Genomic DNA, 16,887 nt, shown 5'->3' with positions numbered 1-16,887 from the left:
GTGATTTTTTAACAAAAGTACTTTTCTAGTTGAGCAGATATTGTCGAAAACGTTTTCGTTACGACCTCTTAGTTTTCGCTATCAAAGACGACCTCCCGCTTGGGCTAACTTCAGTGTAATGTCTTTCTAGGGCCGTATACCATATACTACATAACTCATCCCGGTCTTACAATTGCAAGTGATGACAGGGAGTATCACTGAGTATAATATGTCCGTTGTAGTGAGATTACTACAATGGTTTAGGGGATTTACTTAGTTACTTCGTGCAAAAATATTTACGCTGGTGTGACTGAAAAATTCAGAGCTCCAACGGCCGGTAGAAAGTTGTGGGCTAGTTCTTCGTGGGCCAAGTTCAGTTAACTAAAGCAATCGGCTGATATATTATCAAAATATCTGGCGTAAAACTTTTGCTCGCATTACGAACTCAGACAGCTTTCAGTAAGGTTTCTGCATGATCATCGAATAAATATGCTCCCGAATTGCTTCAAAACAACCGGCATATATAAAAATTTTCTAATAGCTACAAATTTTCTTATCGACCAAGACTACAATTGTGGATAGTATATATCTTTGTTAGTGCAATATCCCCTTCCGCGCTACCATGAAGTTATCATAAAAACAAGTGGTGGTGACATTTAAGTTTTTCATAGCGACCGTGGTCGCTCGAAAATTACGAAAAACGAAAATATGGCTACTGCTAGTACTTAGTTCAAAACGTGACACAAAGTTGCATTCTCCAACGTCGTGCTTATTTAATACAAGATTTTATTACATTTGTCAATGTCGCGATTACAGGGCCAATATCTATGGAATGGCATACGGGATTCCCATAAAAGATATTTGCAAAACTTAATTAGTTAATCAAATTAAGGATTTCGATGGGCTTCACCCAAACTGCTCATTTTGTTGCAATACAATGGCATATTCCAGTTTTGTGAATGTCAGGACTCCAGATGCTTGTGTCAGGTTTTTGGAGCAGTATGCTGACAAAGTTCTTGATTTTAGTTCACACTATGGGAGTGAGAAAAGTGTATCTTATACAGCTTATAATCTGACAGGGAAACCAAGCAAGTATCCCGATTATGGAGACTTCCCCCAAACTTTTGTGATGGTAAATATTGCAAAAATTATTTTTGGTCCGAATTGATAATATAATTAGCAGGATGAAATGTCAAATAAAATGATTGTTGTTAACCAGAGGACATATGGCCGCTGGTGGGACGAGGCACCATCGGGAACCAAGAAATTTATGCCCCAGACATATGGAAAAATCGATGGCCGTGACTTTGTTGGTATGCTTACTCTGTAAAATTTCATTTACAAAGTCACCATCTAGGATGCCGTGTATTACATTTTTACACAAATCTTGGTCAATTGCAGATCTGTTCTTCGAAGAGCCTGTATATCCATGGAATGTCCATATTTTTGAGACTTATAATCCGGGCTCTGTAGTTAGGATATGGGCTCTATCAACAGTTGGTTCTTGGCATATTTTATGGGAAGGAGAACCACAAATAGTTGGGCATACACCAAGAATATTTTCACCAATAGAAAAGGCATTTAACTTTATGACCAAGTAAGTGGTGGTTGTCTTTTATTTTCAAGTGAACTATACTGTCAGGTTTATAGTAACATTACAGAAAATGGCATATTTGACGATGCTCAGTGCATGAACAATTTCGTGTAGGGAAATATTTTCCTTTGCCCCGAACTGATGTGCATTAGTTTTGAAGTGATTACTAATTGCATTGACACAAAATTAGTGCAAATGCCCTTTTCTGTCACTTTCTATCCGGCTATGTTACAATGTTTATGCTAATTTTGTTAATAATGCTGACTTATGTACTTAGATGGATACTCATTTACTCATGATAATCAATGATTACATGTAGTTTAAAAATCAGAATTAGTTTTCATTGGACCAAAAAATATGAATGAACTCTTAAGGACACAGAATGTACATGTATGATAGACCATGGGATGAATAAATTAATAATAGCAATATCACTCGAATAACATTAATTCAGGCGATAAAATGGCACATTTAACAACCATTATAATATGGCGAAAAAGTTATTGCTTTGTTCTTAGAAGAACAAGGCTGTTTGATTTTCGGAATACCCTTGGATTAAGAAGGATATTTGGTATTGGTAATAATGATTGTAGGGGGGCAGGACACCTGCACATGCAATAAAGCTACAGTGACCTGCTTGGCTTAATTCCATTATAGTTGCATGTCAAAGTAGGGTGTACACATTTAGGATAAGAGGAATCAAATATTGACACCAAAGTAATGGTACTTTTGATTGGGAGGGGATAGTTGTAATAAGTTAAGCACTGATGGCAAAGGGAAGATGGAGAATGTTACTATGCACACTGATGGTGAGGGACTCAATATGCTAACTGCTTATAACTGAGTGGCTTAGAATGATTTTTAATGCCAACTTTCCATTCAAACAATCAAAATATCCCCATCCTCTCCCTCCCTCTGTTCAGGATTAAAAAAAAACTTTTACTTGTTTTAGCTAAGGATATGATAAAGCCTTTGTATTCCATGTAGCAAACAAATGACTGTCCAAGGAAGGAACTGGTTCACTCCCTTCTTGCTGCATTGGTATTTTATGTTATGATAAGGCTTACATTGTAATAGTACAAGGGTGAGTCAAATGATAAACTTAATATTTAATACATTTTTAACTCTTAATTTAAAGTACCCAAAAGGTTCTGGCACATCATTTTTGCGTGTATTCTCCTTGTCATTCAATTGAAGCATTTCAGTATTTTCAAACTGCACGGATACCTCTGGGAACACCAAGGATTCAACTGCTGCAAAGGTTTCTCATGTCATTACTTGGTGTGCGTGACCTGGTCAAGGAGAGTCTGTTTTAGAGGATTAATGCTTTTGAGGAGCTTTCCAGTCTTTGTACCACTTTTGGAGTGGCAAATATGGCTCACCATACTGAACTTTAATTTGTTGATGAATTTTTATTTTTCACTCACCAACTACTCAATAAACAAATGAAAGAACATTTTTCCTCTGTGGTGCATGTTGAAAGTGGAGCTGCCATGTTTAAACCACTGTTTTGGCACATTATTGCATTCTGGCATTGTACTGCCAACTGTGGGACACTCTTCAAGCTCTGGCCATCACCGCTGTGAAATAACAGGATAGTTGAACGTTGTTTTGGAATTTTGGGTACTTTTTAAGTTTTTCACTTGACTCTCCCTCCTCTGGGCGGCTGGAATGGGAGGGGAGCACATGGGATGTTCAATAACTCAAGTTTTATTCTCTCCATCTTGGGCCCTTGCTAAAACTTAAAACTTGCTAACTTATCAAAACTGTTTAATTTGTTGAAAATAGGTATTTATAGACACCATTGTAGATTCAACTAAACAATTGGTAATCGTCTCCAAATGGGGTCATTGATTGTACTTTAGGACAAGATTGCATTAAAAGGGTAAAGTATTAGACCGGCCATATTAAAAAAATGAGAGAGAAGTGCAAGTGTTGAAAGTTGAATTAAGAAATTGAATATTATTAGAATAGCTATTGAAAATCATGCCTCTTTCTGCCAACGACATAATACCATATATCAGGACAGTTGGTCACGGTAGTCCAGGGGTAGAGTGTTGAACTACTAACCAGAGGGCCTGGGTTCGATCCCCGGGCAAGCCTCTGGGCACCTGCAGCTCCACCCAAGCTATGTGATTTTTCGGGTACCAGATCTTCCTGGGAAACCATAGCCGGCACAGGGAAAGGAACTGGCGCCCCTACCCTGATGCGTGAATTTCACACGCTGGCTAGGGCTTAGTACTGGGTGAACTCTAATCCTCACCTACCAAACCGAGCTTCAGGTTGATTACTTTGTTTATGGTTTTATATCTGGACAATGTAAATCGCAGAATTATGCATTGTATTGAATAAAATGGCAAAATGCTGATTGCATGATTAGTTGTGCAGGGTTCTTAGCATCAAAAATAAACTGAAAAGAGCCATAAGGAAAGCACACAACATAATACGCATGTGATTAGTTAGGAACATACTAGTAGTAGAAGAGAAAATCTTTGAATGATCCCATGAGGATGGGAGGCAGGAGACATCCTGGACATGTGAAGATGACTATAAGAGAGAATGGAGGGTTGTAGTCAACCAATATTCTGAAATGAGACGGTCTCATCAGAAAGACCATTCATGAGAGCTGGCAATTAGAATGTGTATTCTTAGAACAAGTAAGTGTTCTCCCAAGTAGGGTTGGGAACAAATTAAAAACCAAAGGAATGTATGAAGTGGATGTGATTCTTTTAATATTTATGAACTATACCAAATGTCAAGGAATTGTGCCATGCTACATGGTTGTTGAGTGGCAAACCATATTGCTGCTTTTCCTACGTCATCTCTTTCATTAGAGTACAGAACTCTTCTTTAGCATTAGTAACATGTCTTTGATGTGAGTTTGTTGGTGGAACGGAGATTGTTAGAATGAGGCTGATGGGAAGGATTGTGCATTAAATGAGAAATGAAATGGTTGTAGGGAAAGAAAGAGGGTTACAAAGCTCACTGATGACATGGTGGAAGGGTAAGTAGGATGAAGAAAAGAGCGATCCAGGCGTGATGTTCTTGTGGCAAGGGGTGTGTGGGTTGAGGAGGATAACAATCAATGAATTTTTTGAGATCTGGGTTTAAATATGCTTTACGTGAGCCACCTCACCCTGTTTGGTTGAAATTATGTGCCTGAAAGTGTCACCTATGTAAATGCATATTTTATGAAATATACTGTCATCATTTTTTATTATTTCATGTGCAATCACTCTCCTTTATTTATATTGGTGTCTTTTGTTGAATATTTTTAGGATCATCAAATTGGAGTTTGATCAATCACATCATGACTATTATCCTGAAATTGATGCTGTCCTCTTAGTTGGAACAAGAGAACTTTTGGCACTTAGTGATGGAGTGGATGAGCTTAGTACTGGCAAGTCCCTTATGCATAAGATACTGAATTTGAAGATGAATGAGATTCCTCAGGTAAATATGATCATCCTACATCATTTTTGTGAACATGGGACAATTTTCTGAAATTTATTTAAAAGAATGAACTTTTTATTATGCGCGTGACTAATGTAAGCTATACTTATGAATTTAAAATAATAGAACCATGGGCTTTGAAAATGGCTTACTCTAGCTAGCCAAAGTTATGTACTGATTCTGAAAGTTCCTTGCATGTATTTATGAGCATTCAAATTGAATGGGAGAGAGCTTGAAGTCTGTCTTTATGAATCTGTTCTCCATTAATTGCAGTCAAACATACCTGATTCTGTTCTCGTAGCTTTTATGAAGCTAGTTGGAAGGGCACAATTTTTGGCATGATGCAGAAAAGTCTAAAACAACTAAAAAATAAAGTTCTTTTAACCCTTATAAGTCGTTTTATCTGCCATTAATTATTTGAATATGTAAAGTTTTGTAGCAAAACTATGTGCTGTGACCTGAATGTTTAGAACAAATCAATGTTTTTGAAGAAATTTATATTTTTTTATCATCCAACCACTTAACAATAAATGGATAGCCTCCTTTGTTTGTTGTGAAATATATGCCAATCTCAGTATGAAATTTTTTAATTAAAGTTTGGCAAAACACATTTCACCTTGTTTTTGGCCTCTTTGTATAATTTTATCTTGTTAAAAGTCACTGAAGTAAAATTTAAATTAATAATTTGATGCCTCATAATTATTCCATTCATTAAGTTTTAATAGACTGTATAATATGTACTTGGCTTAATGGCTGAAGGAACCAGAGAAAATCAATTTCAACTTCAGCGAGTCAACTATGTGAACCTGACTGTAATATTGGTATTAAAAACCATAAACACAGTAATCAACCTGAAAGTTGGTTTCATGGGTAATGGTAGAGTTCACCCAGTACTAAGCCCTATAGGCATGTGAAATGAACACATCAGGGTGGGGGGGGCCAGTTCCCTTCCCTGTTAAGGTTTCCCGGGAAGATCTGGTGCCCGAAAAATCACATAGCTTGGGTGGAGATGAGAGTGCCCAGAGAGGCTAGCCCAGGAATCAAACCTGTGCCCTCCAGTCAGCAGTCCAACACTCTACCCCTGGACTACTGTGATCCACAATGCATTACAAATAACAAAGACATTGTATTAAAAAGCCGTAATCATAAGTTAGCAGGCTTGTCTCATGAGTAACATGCCCACATGGAAACCTGACGGATTCAGGTCTTGTGCTATCTGTGGTGGTTAAACACCCGGGAAATCTGATGACTGGCTAAAATGGCTTATTAGTATCCTAGAGGTGAATGAGTCACCAAGGGAATTTGAGTGAATATATATTTTATTTTGCATTAGTTCGAAAACAGCAATTCGACCTTTACATTTAACTTTGGACATCAATATAACAATTTGACATTTACATACACCCAAGCCCTGGGTGAAGGGAAACATTACCTAGGTGGGATTCGAACCCGCAACCTCTGGGTTGGCAGAAGAGGACATTACCCTGCCGCCACGGAGGAATGTTTTACTATCATAGGGTTAAATCAGTGGCATTGTCATATTCATACTGTGATGTTTACTCTGATTCCTGAGACCTTTTTGAAGAATAACTAATTTTCAGGATGAGGAGTTGCAACAAAGTTACTCCCGACTTGATGATGTAAAAGACTTAATATTACGGGCTAATTTAGGGATATTACTGAAAAATTGAAATTATTAACCTAATTGTGTGAAATTTATTGCATTAGGGTGATCTGTCTTCCAACTTCTCCAGTTTTCTTCAAGATGATTTCCCCAAGATTCTTAAGGATTCTGAAGAATCTTTTTCAACCTCAAGGGTTCACATGGCAGATGATGCTTTTAGAGCTCTTCCGGTAATGTACTCGTTCTAGCATATAATGAGGCTTAATTAAAAAATAGCATGTAAGCATTTAGAATGAAGTTTTTTATTTTTATACTAAAAGCTTAAAAAATAATGATTAAGAGAATTAAAACCATTTGAACTGATCCCTTCCAGACTCAGAAATGGGACAGATGTATCCAAATGTGTTGTAATGTTTAAAGCTGCATGAAGGGAGGCAAAATGCCACCACTGATGTTAAAAATTTAAAACCCATTTGAGATTCTAGTCAAGAAGCATTTTTCTTTTTACTACAGGAAGGCATGGGAAAAGGGAGAAATTTCTATGTAAGATCAATTTCTTTCACTTAGTAAAATATGAAGGGATCGAATTACAGGTAATCACAGTTGAACCAAAATTTGAATAGAGAGGCATATTTTGTTGTTGTACTTGTCAGTTATTTCGTATAATTCAAATTGAAAGCTTTATTTTAAACGAGCACTCCGATGGGTTTATCGCCTTAATCAGTTAAGTCCTTTTTTTGGAGTGTGAAAATGTACAGAGGGGAGACTTGGGCACTCAGAAAGAGGAATGAAAAAAGTTTAGGGCCTTGGAGAGGTAAACAAAGTGATTCTCACCAGATTTCATTGGAAGGTTATGGCAATCACTGGTGACATTCACAATCACTAATTAATTCGCTTAGGTGTTTGAAAAATGATACAATTCACAGAAAATTCTGGATAATCAGTTGAAGTGTACAATAAATTGATATTTAACTTGCCAAGTTTTACAGTGAAACAAATCTTTCAATTTTTTATGTTATTTTGCTAAATAGGTACTCCGATTTTCAGACTTCATAAGCCTGTTCTTCTCACATCTACCACAGCATGTGGTGAAACATTCAATCATACTAACCAATCTTTTTTATAGGTATGCTTGTTTCAATGAATCATGGACTTAAATGTTTAACATTGTCATGTCAAAACTATAATGTAAGTCTTGTTGAGTGTCGAACAGTCTTCAGGATGGTAGTTTTTAGTTACCATCTTGTTTTGTTGTATTATGAGATATGCTTGATGACTCTCTTGTAACTGCTGTAATAAAAATAACACTTGTACAATAAGACATGAGTAGTAATTCCAATTTATTTTTTTACCATCCCTAAGAGTATTTTAAGCATTTAATAGTAATCCTATGCAATTTCACATGGTTCTGTTCAAAGAAACTGCATATTAAATATCTACAATGAATAATAATAAGTTTGATTTCAATGCCAAATTATTTGGACTAAGATTTTCATTATAATTTTTGAGAATATTTTGGTAATTTCACATGTGGTAATTTACAATAATTTTAATGCAACATGCCCCTTGAAATTGGTTTGCTATGAAGGTATTCTACAAATAAATTCTATGTAATTTCATTTTCAGCATGAAACAATGCTTAAAATATTTGGATACCTGGATTTGAAGTCATTGTGCAGATGCTCTCAAGTGAGCACCCATTTCCATAATGCTTCAATGGATCCATTTTTGTACATTGAGATAAGTTTTAAGGTAAGTGAAATTACAGTTTCAAAAAACTGTGGGAGATGCCACGACCGTAACTTTTGGACGGAGTCATCTCCTAAATGTGCATTACAATGCAGCCATTTCAGAGGGTAGAAAGGCAAATGATTTTTACACTCTGGAATTATTGCATTGAAATTAGTCTTTATCAGGTTAGGATGTATTTCTGAGTTATTAATTACTTAATTTTTATTTCAGCCGTATTGGAATTGTGTAACTGATAAAGCACTAAAATCACTCGAGAGTCGATTCCATTTGATTCAAAAATTGGACATGTCTTGGTGTGGAAATTATATGAAGATCAGTCCTGATGCATTTGTAGAGTAAGTATGGTTTTGAATGATGTGCAATGATCTTGATGTTGCAGTAAAAAATATTTTAAAAATTCATCTCATCTGAAAAGAACTCATTCAATTCTGCAAAGCATCTTCTAAAAAGTAAATTATTGCTTAGTCTAATTGAAATTTCATTGGCTATGAGTTCTGCTGTTAATAAGAATATGTAGTTCCAATAGAAATCCTTTGGGTCGATAGAATAGCTACTTATCATTATGTGTATGACATCCTATAGGTGTACCATATAATCACATATAATAATTAATTATTGACATCAGCAGTGATAGTGATAATTGAGGGTCTAATACATAATTGGAGTGAATTGTGGTTCTCAATTGTGGAAAGTGAAGCACTTTGTTACTGTTGCCATCACTTCCCTGTCCTTCAAAGCTCCCATTATGTGGCTCTGAAGTGTATCTATGTCTTCTTTGAGCTCATGAGTTTGATGCCCTAGCAGTTCAGGGTACTTGCAGTAAGAATCAGGATGCACTGTAGTGCATCCTGATTGGTTACCATAGAGGAATACTTTCATCACTGATAGATTTAATAATCAGAAATATTTTAGGTTTTCCAATTAATTTCATCTCATCTGTTATTCCTGATCCCAAAAGTTGAAGCTTTGACTAATAAAAGTATGTTCATGGATTTAGAGTTTAATACAATTTAGATAGAAGTGGTTATAATAATTTATAAGTCATAATTATTATTATTATTACTTTTTATTTGCCCAGAGATCACAATACAAAAATACCAGGTGGGTGGTGTATGTACATGATATAAGGCACGTCAATGAGGAGCAAAGACTCAGGCTCAGTTAAGATACATAAAAGAAATGATGCTCATAGTTACATAAGTGTTTGGTACAAACCCATGAACATTGGCTGTAACATGCTCATACAATATCAAATTCAGAAAAATCATTGATCACAAACATGAATCAGATCATGACCATTGCTAGAAACTAAAAGTATGAACTTACTGGTTGGGAATATTGTTGAGATATTCATCAACCGAGTAAAACATATTGCGCTGTAGATATCTTTGTAATTTATGCCTGAATGCAGCACTACCCTTTGTATCCTTGATACTTTTGGGTAGTTTGTTATATAATCTGATGCCCATTTCATTGGGTTCATAATAAGAATTTGTTGGACCAATTTTTGCTTATATACCTTTGCATTAGAATTTGTTGGATATTTGTCATGTTCTTAAAAACCATTGCCTTGGTAAAGGTAAATATCAATTGACCACAATGATAGCAGTTGCTGTATGCTATTACTACTATTTCATCTTGATTTTTTCTGTAATGGTTTATCAAAAGTTGGCATGAAAGCCAACCTTATATTTACAGTCTTGTATATAAGCCAAAGGGAAGATATCAGCTGTAATGCTACGTTACCACTGTAAAATAACAAGATGAAATAATAAAAAAATGTTGGAGGAGCAATGTCAATATGAAGTGCAATGGTAATATCGAAAAAAGGCATTCTTGCTTTTCTGATGCTATTCAACTTCAAAAGGTCTGAATACTAAAAAACAGGGTGTCTGCTAGTCCTGAGGACATCATTAGTAGGAGAAATACTAGACTGTGAATTAGAAGGGTATCTGCTCAAATCCAAGAGAACTCCTAGTGAAATGTTTTTTGCTGCTAATGTCAAACTCTACTGTTTTCCTGGGGAGCAAAAATAGTGACACCAGAAGGCACTGGTGGCACAGATTGTGAAATCTTGTCCAGCACCAAATACCTCAGCTGTTGGTGAGGGTAAAATTAATGAAGTTGGTCATAGTACTGTGACATAGGAAGGCGATAGAAAACACCAAATTATAATCAGCAGAAGATGGGCCTTGTATTTTCAAGTATGACTTCATTTCATTCTCTAGATTAAAGAATCTTTGAATAAAAAGCTCCTTGATCAGAAATTGAGCCCACTGGAAAGAGAGCCTCTGCCATAGTGGATAAATGTAGGATATGGAGGAGCATGAGATCATTGGGAGTGTGTAATTGGGGGGTTGGAAAATAAGAAAGAGATGATTTGGGATTTAGGATTAGGGAAGTGAGCCAGGGCAGTCCTTCTGGGGTGATAAATACTGAGTAATTACTATTATTTGGTAGTCTACTGTTCAACGTAAGTTTTGGATGGACACAAATTTGACACCCTTACTTTTCTTAGCCTTGCTTTGCAAGACATGACCCATAACCCCATAATAAGTTAAATCCTTCAATTCTGCCTGTGTTCTACCTTCCTTCATTCTTTTCAACGTGGCTATCCTTTCTGTCCCCCTTCCTCACTTGCCTAAGTTCTCCCCTCTTTCACAGTCTTTAATATCCCATTGTCAATCAATAATGCTCTACACCCATCCTTCACTCATCAATCACTCTCCTACCCCACTCTCCTAGGACTTTCTTGTTTGATTTTCTTTTCTGCTCATTTCACTCATTCAATATTTCTCCGCATCCCTATCTCAAAAGCCTCCAATTAATGCTTATCATCTTGCGCCAACAAACAAGTTTCCATACCATGCAAAGCCACACACTATTTCAAAGTTTTTACTAATCTTAACGTCCTTACTCAATGTCCCTGTCATCAACTGCCTCCACCTCTTGAAAGCTTTGTTTGAGAGATAGGTAGGACCGATACTTTGTGGAAATCCATTGTAAACAAAGGAAGAATCAAAAAGACTTAGTTTTAGTGTAGCACTGTTTATTAAAATTTGTCACTGGTAAAATTTTATTCTATTATGAATGTAACATGCAATACATAATTGATTGCATTTGAGCTATCAGTATTCTTCTGAGCATTGCTTAATTTATATGTAGATATGTTACCATAACATCTTCTCCATAGAGTTCATCCTTGATATTAATTACAGAATTTTTGTGGCATGTAATTAGTAACAACTGGGTACAAAGGAAATTGTTATTCATTCATGACTTGGAAATGCATGTAATTCTGGGACTTCTTTCATTAGGTTCATTGGAAATTGTGGAAGAAACTTAACTTGTCTGCGGTTAAATTGTTGCAAATTTGTCAACAATTTATGTCTGAAAAAAACTTCTGAAGTGTGTAAAAACTTAAGAGGTAAGTTTATCTTCATTTAAATAATTTATTTTCACATTTTGTTGAAATTTAATATTTTCGTGATGTAATCAGAATAGCACTGACTTTTTTGACAGATGGCAGTGACTTTTAGTAGCAAGTATGTGAATGGGCTTGACAAAAATAATGGTATAAGAAAGCAGTATAGTAATTTCATTTAAAAATATCCTGTGATAATCTTGGAAACTCATATTCATTTAATTTATAAATGCATTTGGAACTTTCAAATGTAAATTCAAGCAGTTGAAACAGTCTCGATGTAAATTTTCATTTCACTGTAAAATCAAACTTTTTGTGGGCTATTCAATAAAGATTAATCATAAAATTGGAATTGGATCAAGTTGGAGCATGTAAGTGTGCCTTTTGCAACAATGGAGATAACACTCGACAAACATTAAGTTGCATTGAAAATTTTGTTTCATCTCTGAACCAGCTGTAAACTGAGGTCTATGTTATGTTACATGAGGCTTATGGTGAGCTTGTTCTTTTCTATAGTACAGCCAGAAGAGGGATTAAATTTTTTAAATTGGGAAAACAATCAGTATCAAAGAAAGGTGGACCTGGAGCTCCAGTCATTTCTGTTTCAAATGTAAGCATTCACAACACTGCTACCTTAGTGAGAACAGAAGATAGTCGAATAGTGTTAAGAGCACTGTCAGGAAAATCAAAGTTCATTGGGTACTACCCATAATTTGGTAGCATACTAATTTCACACGAGACATGCTTCTGTGCGATGGGTTCTAAGGTTACTCATTACAAGATTGCATACTCATTGCAAGAGAATCTTTGCATGCAGGTGTGTTCTCAGGATATATTACTGGAAGATGAGGACTTTTGTTTGAAGGTTATTGCTAATATTGATATTGTACAACCATGAATTTATTTTCTCTAACTTTGTGGAGACATGGAAAACATCAACTTGAACAATGGAGAGGAATGAAATGCGTCCCTGTATTACAATTTACATTCAGTAGTTCTCGACTGGTGTCATTAACTTCTGTAATTTTTTATACTTCACTTTCAGATTCTCATTCAGTTATTAAAGTATTTGTCTCTGTCATTTAAATATATATTGACTTAATCATTTTATTCCCTGCAGAACTCAGCTTGCGGAATTGTGTTGGGATTGATGACAAGGGATTTTCTCATTTGGCATCTCTTTCAACTCTCAGCCATCTTGACTTCTATCGAAGCCCTATTCAGTTGATACCTCTGGTTGAAATCCTGAAGGCCTCTCCTCATCTGAAGCATTTGAATTTAGGTATGATTTTACATCCTTCACTTCAATCTTATACAGTGATGCTTACATTTTGTTTCAGATTGTGTAAGACATACTCTCCTTATTCCTCTCAAGTAAATTCTCAAATTTTTCACCGCCACATACCTGTATTTACATTTCACTGGAGTGGTTTTGGGAATTTGCTAAGATTAATGAATATGGTGGTCATCAGAAAGCTAAAATGCAGCAATGAAAAATGAGATAGCTGAGACCTTAAACTTGATTGGCACTAGGTTTGTCAAGAGGGGGAGGTAAAGACAAAGTTACAAGTAAGGGGAAAGATAGGGAACACACACTAGGTCACTAGGTTGTGTTTGGGAACCAATGACCCTGGTGTACCTCAATCAGACACAAAAAAGAACAATTAATAAATAATAAAATAAACTTACAACCACTCGATCACTAGGGTGTGCTAAAGGATAACAGCCACTCCCATGAATCGCATTCACACACACTCTCAGGGTTTGCAAGGATATTACCTTTGCCAGGGACCTGTTGTACTCCCACTGGAATGAAAAACAATTGAAATCAAAACGAAAAGGCCCAAGTTTACATTTGCAATCACTCAGGCATGTTAGACCTCGGCAAATCACTCTCACTCACTTGTTCAGGGTTTACAAGGATTCCTCCAATGCCATTGACCCATCAATCAAACAGATGAATGCAAAATTATAAAACGGATGTAGACATGGATTCTTTCTACTTATCTCCATGTTTTTTGTTTCTATTTGTGTGATTGATGGGTCCCTGGCATGGAACACACCCGAGTAATTGAGTGAATGAGCGAGAACTTGTTTCCATCCATTTATTTGTTTTTGTGTGATAGAGGGGTCCCTGGCATAGGCGGAATCCTTGTAAACCCTCAACAAGTGAGTGAGTGTAATTCACAAAGGTCTAACACACCTGAGTAATTGCAAATGTGAACGAGGGCCTTATCGTTTTGATTTCAATGGTTTTTCATTCTGGTGGGAGTACCACAGGTCCCTGGCATAGGTAATATCCTTGCAAATCCTGAGAGTGTGTGTGAATGCGATTCACAGGAGTGGCTGTTATCCCTTAGCACACCCTAGTGATCAAGTGGTTGTAAGTCTGTATTCTTATTTATTAATTTTTCTTTTTTGTGTGTGATTGAGTTATATGCGGGTCATTGTTTCCCAAACACACCCAAGTGACCTTGTGTGTGTTCCCTATCTTTCCCCTTGCTTGTAGCTTTGTTTTTCCATCCCCCCTTTACAAACCTAGTGCCAACCAAGTTTATGGTCTCGGCTATTTCATTTCTTCACGACGGCAGGTACATTCATTTTATAGTTACAAATGCAGTAATGTTAGGCTGATTGAAGTAGTGAGAACCTTGTTTGCCAGAGAATTCAGACAAAATGTGCAGGAACTCCGAGGAATTCTGTACTTAATGAAGTGGATGACGATTTAAAATTTCTGGATATTTCTATATATTTTTCCTAATACACCATATAATTTGAAAAGCAACAGATGAGAGAGTGCATTCAGATTGTTTTGAGATGGGGATATTGACAATGATTTTGACAGCAAATGAATTAATGAAAACTGCACAAATTGGAGGACAGTTTGCCCTTTAATATCATAATTATACCGTGAACAAAACCCAGTAAAATAATTACATGAGTGATCTCTTTTGACACCCAAAATTGTCTCGGCATAAAATTTGTAAGGCTTACTTTTATTATAAAAATCAGTAAAAGTTCAAGAAATGTTTTCCAATCATTGAAAACCAGCGATGATTTAAACATCCTTTAAATGTAAATGGATGCAGGTCTGATAAGATATTTCAGATCACTTTACTGCATTTACTGTGGCTCCTGTATATTCTCTGTACTGTTCCTTTGTAGGAAGTGTTCCTTTGTTAGTGCATTGATTGTTTAAGGTCCTGAATATCAAGTCAACTTAATTTCCTATTTCTTCAGCTTCCTTGAAACTGAAGTTGGTCTCATATTATCTAATTTTGATTTAGATATTATATTATTTACGATAAGTTTATGCACTTATATGGCAATGTCTTTCCAATTGCATTTAATAGAACCAATAAAAGTCATAAATATTTGGTCAGTGATGAATTTTTTAAGTGTTCTATCCACTTTTAATAATTTGCTTCTCATCAGATCAAGAAAGGATGACTCCCTCAAATCTGACTTTAGACTTGGAAATTCAATTACTGCAGTGAGGTTCAGTTCAATGAATGAAGTGAGGCACTGCTCCTCTCCATTCAGTAGGGAAATCACTAAAATATAAATATTAAGAAATAACATATCACATGATTTCAGGACTAATAATTAACAGTAATCCAATGCTTAATGCTACATTCTGATGAAAATTCTCTGCAGACAGATCTACTTGGGGTGACAGCAGCTATTAGGACATCAACTACTGTAGCAGAAAACTTGAATTATTTTGTTCCCATGGGGAGCATATAGTTAAGCTCCTCTTCTTCATACAATCAGTGATTCCCTCCACCAGGAAGTTTATCTGTTATCTATAAATCACTAAGGTATCCCACTCCATAAGAAGAAAAGATACATCATACTGTAATTAGCATAGAGAGTTAATTTTTTAAACTGTGTGACTATAAATTCCACAGATGTCCAATTGTAGTTTTCATCATTTCAAGTCTGCTGCTTCAGTGGCATTGAAATAATAGACTGGTACTTTTCCCTTTAGCAAGGGATTAGAAATATTTTAATGTAGTGCAGTACTTGACATGTTTTCAAATCGTGTGTGATTCGTGGGTTCCATAGGAATCCCAAAAACTATGAAATTGAGTGTTTGGAGTTCATACTAATACTGCTTTATACTTATAATTTAGGTTCCTGTGATAGCATTACAAGTATGGATGAAGTTGCTGTTGCCCTCTCCTTGCATAATAAGGAATTATCGTCAATAGATTTTTGGAAAGGTTATTCATTGACAAATTTTGGCCTGCAAGCTTTGTCAGAGTGTAAAATGCTAGAAGAAGTTGATTTTGGATGGTGGTAAGTATTGATATGGGTAAAGTGTTTTAAAATATTTTTTGAGATCTTTTGTAGTCATTAATATAATTTGAAAATTCACTCTTCCAGCTTTGGGATAGGCATGCCTGGAGAGAGCCTTCGTAATTTAGCGAGTAATTGCCCACATTTACAGAAAATATTTTTAGCAGCGGTGAGAGGAGTGTCGGACATGGACATAAACGCGTTCCTTCAAAACTGCCCAGAAATACAGCAGCTTGATTTACTTGGTGCGTGGGAAATAACGCCGGACATATGCCTACAGTAAGCACCACTTGAACTTTCCTTTACTACGGGATTATAGGAATTAAAAGTATTGAGCCAAAGAGAAGCTGTTGAGGATTTTGTATTTATGTAAGATGTTGAGATGTCGCAAAAATGCGGTAACTCAGAGTAAAATATTTTTCTGAGTACACCCTGGGGCTTTTATCTCTTGAATTAAATCAAGTAAAGTTAAAGTACCACGATGTTCTCTTTACAGGCTACTCATGCATTGCAAGAAATTGCGGTTGCTGGATGTCAGTTTCTGCGATAAAATTGAAAACTCGCATATAGATTACTGGAAAAAGAGTTTTCCCCACGTCAGCCTTAAAAAGAGTTTTCATTTACGACAACATGGACAGAATTGTTGATGAGCGCTCATGTTTAACCTTGTCAGTAATAATAAAAGCGTTTTTATTGTATTAAGAACTGCGTTATATTTTGAATAAATTTTATTTATTCAAGTTTTGAGTTTTTTTTTTA

General features: G+C 35.8%; 1 protein-coding gene across 1 annotated transcript; it reads left to right on the top strand.

Annotated features, from left to right (window-relative positions):
* The first annotated feature begins 599 nt into the window (after positions 1-599).
* Positions 600-16,868, top strand: Fbxl4 (F box and leucine-rich-repeat gene 4). Its single transcript, XM_071590426.1, has 12 exons — positions 600-1,111; positions 1,199-1,292; positions 1,381-1,576; positions 4,852-5,026; positions 6,755-6,880; positions 8,277-8,402; positions 8,613-8,737; positions 11,720-11,829; positions 12,947-13,108; positions 15,963-16,128; positions 16,216-16,407; positions 16,625-16,868. The coding sequence occupies exons 1-12, from the start codon at positions 917-919 to the stop codon at positions 16,773-16,775; spliced, it is 1,818 nt and encodes a 605-aa protein (XP_071446527.1). The 5' UTR covers positions 600-916; the 3' UTR covers positions 16,776-16,868.
* The last annotated feature ends 19 nt before the right edge of the window (positions 16,869-16,887 follow it).

The sequence above is a fragment of the Hetaerina americana genome, unplaced genomic scaffold (assembly GCF_022747635.1).
Source record: "Hetaerina americana unplaced genomic scaffold, ioHetAmer1.1.p SCAF_4, whole genome shotgun sequence".
NCBI classification, from domain to species: domain Eukaryota; kingdom Metazoa; phylum Arthropoda; class Insecta; order Odonata; family Calopterygidae; genus Hetaerina; species Hetaerina americana.
Note: the sequence above shows the minus strand (reverse complement) of the source record. Positions and strands in the feature narration are given on the sequence as shown.

What these genes read in the sequence shown, in the direction of transcription:
- Fbxl4 (XM_071590426.1), top strand. Translation starts at nt 917, where the DNA reads ATGGCATATTCCAGTTTTGTGAATGTCAGGACTCCAGATGCTTGTGTC. An exon ending in AGTCCTGATGCATTTGTAGA is followed by an intron (nt 8,738 to 11,719) that starts GTAAGTATGGTT and finishes TTCTTTCATTAG; the next exon opens with GTTCATTGGAAATTGTGGAA. An exon ending in TCTGAAGCATTTGAATTTAG is followed by an intron (nt 13,109 to 15,962) that starts GTATGATTTTAC and finishes CTTATAATTTAG; the next exon opens with GTTCCTGTGATAGCATTACA.